The 12,419-nt window shown below is 43.0% G+C and overlaps 1 protein-coding gene across 1 annotated transcript in view; it reads left to right on the forward strand.

Moving 5' to 3' along the window:
- Window positions 1-3,079: 3,079 nt before the first annotated feature.
- Window positions 3,080-12,419, forward strand: part of zfpm2b (zinc finger protein, FOG family member 2b) — a gene marked incomplete at both ends in the record, with an annotated part of 40,283 nt that continues 30,943 nt past the window's right edge. The window contains one exon of the mRNA XM_080836657.1: window positions 3,080-3,119. Within this exon, the coding sequence (XP_080692783.1) occupies window positions 3,080-3,119 (40 nt within the window). The remainder of the gene's footprint in view (window positions 3,120-12,419) is intronic.

Below are 12,419 nucleotides of genomic sequence, written 5' to 3' on the forward strand. Positions count from 1 at the left end.
CTTTTCTATCTCTTGTCTCCTCTGTCATCTTTCCCACTTCCCTGTCTCACCCCATCTCCTCGTTTCTTCCCCTCCTTTCTTCCTCTCTCTCTCTCTCTCTCTCTCTCTCTCTCCATCTCTCCCTCTCTCCTGAGTCCTCCATTTTAGGTTTCCCGTGTGCACTGTTTCCTCACCTCTGCGCTCTCAAAGCCCAGCTGCTTCCTGTTTAATTGCGCTGACCCCTTTGGAGTTTCCATGCGGCCTTGGCGCGAATGCACATGGGGTAAGACTACAGAAGTAAACATCAGAAAAGGGGAGGGAGTGTGTGTGTGTGTGTGTGTGTGTGTGTGTGTGTGTGTGTGGGAGGGGGGGGGGGGGGGGGGGGGTGTTTTGTTGAGAGGAAGCGTCCCTCGCCATTCACGCCTTATCACCAAAGTCCCACATGTCTCCCGTAAATATGAGTCATTTAGAAAGAGGAGGATAACATTGTCTTAATGGTGAACCTGGTCGACAATGTGGGAGAACAACATCCAAACGCTTCGGATTTTGAATTTGCCTGCTGTACAGTGAATTAAAGAAAGGAAGAATAAGAACAAAAAAAAATGCATTTTTACAACATATCTCTAGTTGTGCATGTGCAGGCGCTTTGGGGAGAGAGTAAGACTACAGGGCTCTAAGCGGGTCTCTACCTTTGAGGCGAAGCTCACTCTGTTGCTCTACTGATTGTTTCGCTTGCCAAAGTAAAAACACGGATAAGTGCACCTCTGGATATTCAAGGGTCGTGTCAGTCCAATTAAATTTATCTAACTTGTCTTTCAAAAAAAAGAGGGGAAGAAGAAGGATGAGGAAGCCAAATCGCCAGTATCAATGCCACAGGCAAATACTGAAATTAAATCATTTCTCAGGTTTTCTGCCATCCCATTTCACAGTGTAATTCTATCAGATAGTTATTTTACATACGCACAATGTAAGGTGTGAGTAAAGCCTGGCCCAGTCCAGCTGCACAGCCTGAGATAATTGTCTGATTGGATGAAATTTGTTCTTGGAAGTCAAATCCATCTCCTAGCCCAGATGGTAAATATTCTTTAAAATGTTTTGGGAAATAATTACATGCATAAATGTGTGCCATTCACAGAGATGTCTTTTGATTCTGCACACCTCCCTTTAGGGTTTCGTGGAACTCAAACACATTTAGGGTTAAAATCCCAGGCAGCTCTTCAAAGTAATTTACTTAATTATCATGGTAAAGGTTAAGAATGATGCCTTTTCATGTTCAGAATGATGTCTGAGTGAGACTGTGTAATAAAATCAGTCCTTTGCTTTTTGACAAAACATCCTAATTCATTTGAGAACGTATACATTCAACTATATTAGCTAGAATATGCCTGATCTAAACTAAGCTTCATGGTATAACAGTCCAAGGTAATGTTACTATCCAGCTCTCTACAACACTGTTATTACCCTACCCCTAGACATGGTCTGTAAACACACTCTAAGATAATGTTTATTTTCTCTAAGATGTAGGCTACACTGTCCTATAGAGACCTTCCTTTAATAAGGTCACCTATTCCTTGGTATTTCAAGAGCTCTATCACCTCACCACATTACTTCATAATTATGTACACCATTCCTTCTGGTGGGCTGAACGAGATACGGGCATAATTGCATGTTACTTTTTAATTACAGTAAAAAATCGAACTTGTAAGACGATGGGCTGCAAGGTGCCATCGCATTGTTAATGTCTTATCCCAGTCCTCTGATCGTGTGAGCTGGGTTCCTTTGCTAAGTGATGATAAGCCCAATTTCCATGTTCAGCTCATAATTAATCCATCTCCGGCGCGCCCGCGATGCCAACTCGGGCGTTATCGCGCTCCCATGCTTGAATGGCGGTGGAATCCTCTCCTCAAATGGAACGTATTGATATGCCCTCCATGAAAGGAGAGGTGGAAATCCTTCAATTTTAGCCACAGATTGTTGAGTAGATTAACATTGCAGCAATCGCAGCATCTCTAATGTGGCAATACATAAAATAAATAGCGGCTTCTGCTTGCTCGCTGATCCTCAGCCCCGCGCACTGGGGCTTTGTTGGCATGTTTTCTTTGCTACATGGCAGAAAATTGCTATCTATTTGCATTGCATTGAAGAAATGTCTTAGGATGTTTAATTCTGCATGTATTAAAATGGATTGTTGCCAACAACAATGAAAGGCTTTAAAATGAGAACTATTGTGGGGCAGTTTTCCATATTGTTCAATAAAATTGCCTGTTTTTACATAAAATTACATAAAATAATAATTTAATACAATACAACAAATACATTTGGATAAGGTAAATGGAGACTTTTCGAAAGAAAAGTCCAGTTATTTCTCATTTGAAGCATTTGATATAAAATGCATATATCAGAGTAGGCTAAAAAGACTTGAATGAAATATAGGCCTATAACAGCAAATAGGATAACGGGCAGATTTAGACATATGTCATGACATAGCCTGCAAACTGGGTAAAAGTGGCACTTGTCCTTTCTTCTCGTGTAGGTTATAGCCCCACCATAAACAAACTTTATAGGCCTACAGCTTAGGCCTGTATTCAGATTGTAAAATCCATCTGATTGGCTACTTGAAAAGTCACTGACATTTGAACAAATGCCTTTGCATGAAAATTACTTGCCATATTTTTTTATTTTTTTTTAATGCCCAAAACTTATTTGCCTAAAATGGTCTCAAAGACACACACCGTCTGATCGGAATACAAATGCCATACTATTGTAGAGGTGAAATACTGTCAATTTAACGCCTACAGCTACGGCGCAGCGAGAGGCTCAAACCTAGTGTTGCAACAAAAGCGCGACACGCTCTCATCTCCACAGTCAGTCCGCACGGATCACAGTCCGGTAAAGCTTAACCCTGAAGAAGACGAGAGATTCGTAACATATTGCGAGGACAGAGTGAGACAAACAAATATCTATTGTCATTGAAGATCAAACTGCTTTCTACAGATTTCAGTTCCAGCTCAAGGCAATACATTTGGCGCTGTTTGGATGAATCAGAGGGTATTCCTGAGAAAGTGTCATACCAGGATCCACTGAATCGCACAATCCAGGAATGTCCCGGAGGAAGCAGAGCAACCCGAGGCAGTTCAGACGTAAGTGTTTCGGGTGTTTTCTTGACTGTAGGAGTATTGGAAACCGGTTAGTATGATTATTGTTTAAACCATTTTAAAGGCGCATGTATAGGCTACTTACCATGTCACAACGTGTATTAAATGGCAGTGATATCGAAATGAAGGTAAACTTCAAACGTGCTTCCCCAAGTTCAGTCATCGCCAAAGCACGTAAAGTTGCAATTTGCTGGTATTCGCTGTTGAAAATTAGTTTATAAGAAACCTTGAACACGTGTATGAAAATGTAGGCAACAGCGACATTGATCAACTCTCGCAAAGTAGGAGATAACTGGACAATTCTTTGGCGAGTATAATACGTTTTGAAAATTGTCGTTAGGATTGCTCTTCATCAGGTTTTCTATCGTCATGTATTTATTAATATTATTTTTCACATAGTTTAATAGTTATGTTTATATCACTCTGCATTGTAAACAAAACCTACACTTCACATAGGCTACTTACTGGCACCTTTAGAAAAATAATACACACGTGTATACAAAAACACTTGGACACACTCAGACACGCTCACAGACAGGGAGGTAGACAGAGACATCCATTATTGAATGATCATTGATTTACCAGTCCCCTTCACCAGTCTCTTCTCTAGGTATGATTATATAATTGTCATAGTCTTAATTGTCTTGTTTAAATGATTCAGGGTGTTGTACATCATGACAGTAAAATCATTATTTTGCCCATTTATTTTTCTTTTCGGACGTGAACTGTTTTAAAACCATGTCAGTCAGATAGCAGTGAAACTCATTTAAACAGTTTAAAATATTTAATTTTAGTTTTTTGTCAGAAAACATATAAGGCATAAATCCCACACACAGTATGGCGGCTAATGCAGAGGACAAAAGGTTGTTATGGGGTGAGATACTTCTTTTTCCCCCCTTTTTTTGTTCCCCCTTGAACACATTGCCCTGTTATCTGAACCCCATGCGATTCACAGAGTATTTTCATATTTTGCCTATTCCATTCTCCGGGGTGCCCTCTGTTGTAGAGATAAAGTGCGAATGCTGAAAGAGCTCCATTAATTTGCCCCGATGACTGAGGCGATAAGAGGAGATAATGGGGGAGATAAGCGTGGGGAAGATACACCATCAGACACCCGATTATTACCATTAGAATTCCAGCCTGGCAGTCTGCAGCAGCCTGATAATCTCTCTCTCTCTTTCTCTTTCTCTCTCTCCCCTACACCCCCCCCCCCCCCCCCCCCTCACTCTAGCAACTCTACTATCCTAACTCCAGCCCTCTCACACCCTCCACCCGTTCCCCTTCCTTAGCTCCATGGAATGATAAGACAAAAAAATAGTCACTCTGCAGTCTCTTTATTAGTCGGCCTGGATGTTCCGATAATATGGTGATAAATTATGTATTTTATTCCCGCTTCCATTCAACGACCTCCCTCAACCCAACCGCCGCCATCCCAGCCCCTCCTCACCACCACCATTTAAACATCACATTGGATTCCTCCATCCAGTTTTTTTCCCATGAAAAAAGATAAGAAAGAAAGTATTTTTAGGGTCATCTTTTTGCTGTCTCCACTCCCCCCCTCCCTCTCTCTCTCTATCTCTCTCTCGCTTCCCAACCCTCCACCCCCCCACCCCCCCCCCCCCCCCCCCACCCCTCCTCCTCCTCTTCCAGCCAACCAAAGTTCCATGTAGGCTTTTATTGTAATAAGAGTTTGATCTGGTAGCCTGATAAGCTGGGAGGAGATGGCTGGTTGTGTGTGGGAGCACATATCAATGATATCGGCCCCATCTCGCCACCGAAAGCTGGTAGCAGCTGTTGTTCCCCGGCCCCTTATCGCCCCCCCTGGCCGCAGTGCCAATAAATATGCTCAGATTGGTGGCCAAACAATGGCAGGTTGGCCAAATTTATGATGGGGGGTAGTCAAAAAATAGCCACTGATGCTCCGGGCCAGGCTTGCCTGTGTGCTTCTGTGTCTGTGTCTGAGAGGGGAATGGGGTGTGTGTGGGGTGTGTGTGTGGGTTGGTTCTTTAACTCTAAGGTCACCAGCTCTCTTTTGTGGTCTGACCTGTCCATCTCTGGTGTGGTTAATCAGCATGTGTTTGGGTGAGGCTGGCCACCGTTGCGTTTGGAAGAGGATTATAATAATCATTTCTTTTTTTTTCAAATGGCACCATCATCCATGTGGAAGATGTAGATGACACCTGCTCCTCCGGCGCATCAAAGCCGGAGTCCGGATCTCGGGGGAAATCGAGCTAAGCTCATTACGGTGGCTCCACAGGTTCAACTGTGTCATAGAGCTGTCACGATGATGCTCGATTGATAGCCTCCCGCCATCTCACACGCGCAGGAAGCGTTTTTTGAAAGAACAGTGACAAAAAAAAAAATGACTAACACAGAACTTGGCTGCTGTGGAGTCACTGTCTTGAATTGGCGATTTGCCTTTTTTGTTTGTGAAATCTCGGGTAATTTATTTGGAGGCTGTCACGCTGGTTGTCGGGCCGCTAATGCGATGCCGTCAAAATATGATAATTTTTTGTTATTATACCCTATCAAGGATGTCAGATTTGTTGCCTCTCTTTTATTCTTTTTTTTTTCAATCCGTTTTGATTAACTTCATCTGCCAACTGTCAGAGCGAGGCTTCGCTCAGATTGCCTGCTATCTTCACAGATCAATGCAATATGAAGAGGGGTTATTGTGTGCCAACTTTCTCTGCAGCATCTGTTCGCCGCTAATTAGATATGAAGAGCTGAAGCTCATTGGGCCGCAGAGAGGAACCACGATTCGGGAAAGAAAAAGAGAAACAGAAGCCACCGATATGCGTGGTGTATACATAGCCCTCTCTTTTTCTGTTTTTCTCCCCCCTTCTCATTCTCACACACACACACATCCACTGTCACACAGAGACACACACTCACTCTCTCTCTCTCTCTCACGCTCACTCTCCCACATTGTGAAGTATTCAAGGTGCTTCAAAGGCAAGATGGTGTCAGGGTCTATTGTGGGGCTCCTCCTGATGGCTATCATTGCACAGAAGGCAGAGAGGAGAAGGATGCGTAGGCAATGCCTCCTGTGTGTTTTTTTTCTCTGCTTTGCCACAGCAGCAGTCATCATCCCCATTTGACAGGATGAGGTGTAGGGTGCTGATTGCCTCCTTCCTTTGTTTAACGAGGAGGGAGGTGTGTGTGTGTGTGTGTTTGTGTGTGTATGTATATGTGTGTGTGTGTGTGTGTATGTGTGTATGTGTGTGTGTGTGTGTGTGTGTGTGTGTGTGTGTGTGAGTGTGTGTGTGGAGGGTGATGATTAGTGTTGCCTAAGATTAATGAAAGGTGTTGATTTTGATTTCACCCTCTCTCTCTCTCTTTCTCTCTCCCTCCCTCTCCCTCGCTCTCTGTCTCTCTTGCTTGTGTATGCACTCTTTTCCCCCTTCTCATTTTCCCCCTTTTTTAATCTTTTGTCAGAGCATAGAGAAAAAAAGAGAGCAAAGATGCTTCATGTCTAATCACACTGTGAGAAAATAGACTGGAGTAACAAATGTTGTGTTTTGTCTTCTAATGGCATCTGGCCCCTTTGATTCTCTGTCTTTTTCGGTTTTTCTGTATCTGTGCAAGTGACTGTGAGGAATGACTGAGGATACTAATGATTGTGAGCTTCTACTTAAAATCACAGTCTTTACATTTTCATGTTATACATGCCCATGAAAACCCACCTTGTTTACTGGATAATAAATACCGGTATGATACACATTTTTTGAAGAGTTTGAAAGAATCAGTCATTCGTCCGAATGACCTGCTCCAGTTTTATAGTGATGCCTCACAAACAACACTAACAGGACCACCATCCTTCTTAGGAAGTGGTCAGTCTTGTCCATGTGATAGAATCAATGCAGAGGTGAGATAAGCAAGATGTTTATTTGACCGACTTTAATCACTGATGTTGCAGTGTTGCTTGATGCGCTATCACTAATGTCCAGCAAGCCCTAGGTAACAACAAACCTTTAGTGTGACTCAACCTTTATTGAACCCCGAAGCCCCAGAATTGTGATGTAGATCAATCTCTCCTTATCGTGGGACAGGATCTCGTACCTCTTTTGAAGAGCCAATCACATTTCAATAAATTAGATTTAGTGTTTTTATTATCTGACAATGGGATGTAAATGAAGACAATCTGATTGGATTGTGAAACAAAACAAAAGAATTGTGTTTCCAATTACGTTTCGCATTGAAGCTGAGGCTCAAGGTACTTCTGTGTGCATATTTATTTGCATCTATTGTTGAAGGGCAGCAATGCATTAATTGCTCAATCATTATGACCTTTGAAGTCATGTTCCCTCTAGGTAAACACGATAGATGTGTTTTCAGTTATTGTGCTCTTCCAGACAGACAGACAGTGTTGAGTGTTGAACTGCTGTAGTGCATGGCTTGTGGGAGGCACTGAATCGGTCTTTAAACTACCTTCTCTGATGTCTATTATTATCCCAAGCTTGTCCAGGGCCTGACTGCAATGTAGGCTTGCTTTTTTTTCTGTCTCCCCAACTGAAATTTGAATTTGAATTATCGGGTAACTTCTGGTAGTTTTTTTTTTTTGTATTCTGAGGAGAGAGAGGGGGAAACTTTGAATTAACTCATCCCATGAAAGGGTCCATGGACAGGGAATTGATTTGGTCCCCCCACCTAAAGAGATTATGTATCTTAAATGTACGGTCTGGGCTCCGTCAGTGTTGAAGGGATTATGGAGTTCCCTCTCCCTGTCGAGAGATAAATTCCTGAAAGCGCCTGGCAGAGGTTGATCAAATTCGCTCCCATCTCGTCCACGTACTGGAGAAAAAGGCACATTATGGCTTCCACTGGCTGACTTTGAAATATTCATCAAGTGTTTGCCTGCAAGTTTCCCTTCCAGTGTGTTTGAAGCATGCCTAGTGTGCATATATTCTTATCCAGACACCATTGACCAAATGCCCTAGGGTGCACCAGGGAATTTTTTTCTTTTTTTTTCTTCCTCTGCCCTGATGTGTTCCAGATACATTTCGTTACGGCGGGCAAGGCAAAGTGTCAACTGTGTCAGTGTGCGCATGATAATTCAAACTTGAGTTCATGCAACATGTGCATTTTGCAATTACATTTAAAAAAGAAAGTGAACCTTAAGCGCATGCGAAGTCAAGTGTGAGACTAAGATTGGGGTTGAACTTAACCTTAAGTGATGAGAGACCTGTCATACGTCATTTATTTTGTCATTGTGAGCACGTCTGTGGTGTTGAGATTAAGAGGTCAAACAGGCAAATGAGAAGTGTGGACATATACCCTCTGACATTGACACTGTTGAGCATTGGAATGTTTTAAACAAACAGTTGAATAGCTAATGCCGCTGAACTTCAGTGATAGCTCAGAAACATGAAAATATTTATCTAAGAAGCTATAAGCTGTGTGTGTGTGAATGCATGTTTGTGTGTGTGTGTATGTATGTATGTATGCATGTGTATCAGGCAAGAGGTGACAGGAGGCAGAGCTCTGTGCTGGATTAAAGCAAAGGCTTTTCACTTTAATTTGTACACCGGACTTCTCCCGATATACACAGCTATGGACCAGAGTGTACACTGGAAAATCACTAATGGCAGAAGTCTTAGTTTGGGGGGAGAGGGGTGGGTGTTCAAGGGCGATAACTTAAGTTTCTTGCAAACATCTTGCGCAAAAGTACTCTTAAGACTTTAATAAGAATCGCTGTTGGCTTTAAAGCTGCAAAGCTGATGATACCACCGCTGACTGTCAGGCTTATAATTACCTCTATGGCTCTGAAGATGAAGGCATCGGTTGGTGGCATTCTGTTTCTTTCTCTATTTAAGGGGTCATATGCACACAGCTTTGCTGCTCTCTGTCTGTACATTGTGTTAAATTGTCATTGATTTAGCTGGGGATGTTTTTTGAAGATGAGTCAACAGCAGACTTTGTTAGTTCTTGAAAACACTGTGGGGGTGAAGGTAAGACGAGGAATGAGAAATCAGAAACAACGAGACAGGGAAAGAAAGAGAGAGAGAGAGAGAGCGAGAGAGAGGGAGGAAGTGAAGGAGGGAGAGGGAGAAAGAGAGAGAGGGAGAGAGATCTTGATCAGGTGCACCGACTGATTGATTGATGTGTAGCAGTGTGAGCTGACGTGCCAATCAGGTGGGAATCAAGAGTATCCCCCCCCCTCACACACACACACACACACACAGATAATCACCGCCTTCAAAGTCTGGCTCTTCTCCTATGAGTCAAGGACATCACGGGGTCAAATTACTTTTTTTCCCCTCCACCTTGCTTCTAACAGACCCCGTGACATGGCTGCCATTCTAATGCAAAGCCCTGTGAGAAAGAGAAAAAAAACGAAATGGAATAAGAAGTATTGTCCCGATGCATCACTGGTAGTTAAACAGGCAGGGCCGGAGTGAAAGACAAGCATTATGTGCCAGGATTTTAACCCCATTCATGTCTTGGTGCTGTGTAATCACTCTCCCTAATCTTATTTAAAGATGGGGGTAAACAATAGCGGCCATGGGGAAGAGCCATGCACATGGGTGCACACTGGCGGGGATTATGGTAATGTTTTAGGGGAGCTGATGGGGACTGTGTGGCGTCTCCCTCTCTCCGACATTTTTGTACACGGCTTGACGCAAACAAACAGACTAATCTCGATCGTGCCATCTCTCCGCTAAGACGTGACGTGAGGGAGAAGTTGTCTCTGACTTCTGAGTCGGGGAGATGATTTGGTTTTGTTAAGGAATTATTTAAGTGAAGCTGAAGTGTGTGTGTGTTTTTTTTTTTTTTTAAAGAAAGGGCTTATTTCCATGGTGCTGTTCGGAGGATGTTAATGTTCGAAGGAGATGAACAACAAAGCCAAATTAAAATCATTCTTGTGTAGATCTGGTGGCTTTAATAAATCATAATCTTTTTGTGTATGTTCGATATTATCATTTTTCTAAAAAACAATTCCTGGAAAGAGGATGTTTTGTGTTGCTGTCTTAATCTCGACATTGCAATGAGTGTCTTAGGTTTTTTGACAACATTGCACACACACATGCACACACACAAACACACACACACACACACACACACACACACACACACACACACAAACACAGGCAAACATACACACTCATGATCACCTCAGATGCACATAAATACATGCATATGTATACATCTGTGCATACTCTCAAGCACATACACTTCCACATAACAAGTGCAGGTCCTTCAGAGACCCAATCACCATGGAGTCGTTTCGGATGTAAACTCAAAAAGACTCTCTGGGGAGGCCATATCAGGTACACTGATGCTTCTATAACAAGCGGCTGGGGGGATGAAAAGCGAAAGAAGAGAGAGAGAGAGAGAGGGGGGGGGGGGGGGGGGGGAAGTGAATAAACCCCCTCAGGTGATTCTGGGCTCCAGATTGGGCTTTGGCCGTGTCCGTATCTGGAGCTGCGCGCAGCTGGGCGAGAGGCGTCACGCCACTGAGTCAATTGGGCAGACAATGGCGGGATGGCACAGCGCTGCGGACTGGATGCCCTTATGCAGTGCCAAGGTGCCACAGCTGTGCGTTTGATGTGAGACAGATTTATAGAGGAAGGTATGCCTTTCACTCTCGCTATTTGTGCCCCTCTCTCTCTCTCTCTCTCTCTCTCTTTCTCTCTCTCTCCTGCTGTGTCTCTAGTGCTCTGTCTGGCCTGGCTCATCCCCCTCTCTGTCCATCACAGACAGAACGAAACGTGTTCCCAGCTCAAAAGCACATGGCTCTTGGTCAAGATGGCACACACTCCTGGTCTCACTTTCACACACAAATACGCACATACACACACACATATTGAGTGTTTACAAATACATCACAGCCTTTATGGACTCAGTTGATGTTATATAACAGCATATTATAATAGATATGTAACAAACAGCAAACTTAAGAGAACTGTGTTAAACGCAGTACTGTAGATGCATTACTTCTCTCAAACCAGGTGCTCAACCTCATTTGGTAATTGCTTCACTGATTCTAACAAAGAGTCAATTCCTCCACCTGGAGACAGGTGTGAACAAGACTGTTGTCATCTTTTTCCGGATGCAACGGACACGATAATGATGTTGTTTTAGACGGAGAGCAAATTAATTTAGACAAGCCCGTGTCGTGTTGACTGTGGAAGACATCCTAAGAGAATGCGCTGCACCGGAAAAGATTAAACTTTCACTATGCTGACAACGAAAAAATATATTTATCTGTTTAGGTGTCTTACCTCCTGACGCCTGCTCACCAAGTGCTAACATATGGAAATGACTTAAGCGTGTGATTGTTTTTGACAGAGCAAAGCAAACCACGCACATTACGTGTGAAAATGTGCTTTCGCTCACAGAAGGATGATCGCAATATGGTCAAGGGAGACTTCCACATTTTTCCTTTCAGTGGAAACCTAAGATCTGTAATGCGGCAAAATAAGGTCCTTCTGTCTATGATGTAAAGAAAATATGCCCATGAGCAACTTTGGATGGTAATGAACCTCTGTTGTATGCGGTGTGTTAATTGAAAACGGGTGGAAATCAAGCAGATTTTTCATTGTAATTGATCATTAGGCTTTTCACAGCTGTTAGGGGAAGAGCATGGAGCTGAGATGGTATCGGCAGAAGTGCTTGTTACGATCATTATGAGAGAATACAGTTTTGAAGAGTAACGAACAAGACACTCAAGTTACACTCATCATTTGTTAAACAACGACAGAAAAATATGGAAGGGCGTTCATAGCTTTTTTGGAGTGTTGTGACAACATATCATTTAGAGTGAAACTATTTTAGCCTAGCCACATAAAGAAACCGACATATTGAGTGTAGAAAAAAAAACTGAACAAATGTAGTCAAGAACATTAACACCCTGCATAGGTAATGAGTAAATGTCAGATTCACTACTTTTGAGAAAAGGGTCGCAGTTATGTGTAAGTCCATAAAAATCACACCACATATAGGGAAACCGATGCACTAATCCTAATAAATGCATATAGAGCTGATGCCTTTATCCAGCGCGACTGACAGTGCATATATTTGCATACATTTATTCACTAACGTGCACCTTGGGAATTGAACCCACGGTTTGGCATGGGTAGTGCCACGCACAAAAAAATACCTCCTTTTCAATCATACTGACCTGTGACATGTTCCCCAGTTGGGGTAAAGCTTTTTAAACGAGGGAAGGGTGTAGAGACAGACTAACCCAGACGCTTGGTTACATCAGCGTGGCCATGTTGGGAGCCTGCTGCTCCCCACAATTAGTGTGACTGGAATCAGTGGCACAGCAGCTGTCACAGG

This window comes from Sprattus sprattus (genome assembly GCF_963457725.1).
Source record: "Sprattus sprattus genome assembly, chromosome: 4".
NCBI lineage: Eukaryota > Metazoa > Chordata > Actinopteri > Clupeiformes > Clupeidae > Sprattus > Sprattus sprattus.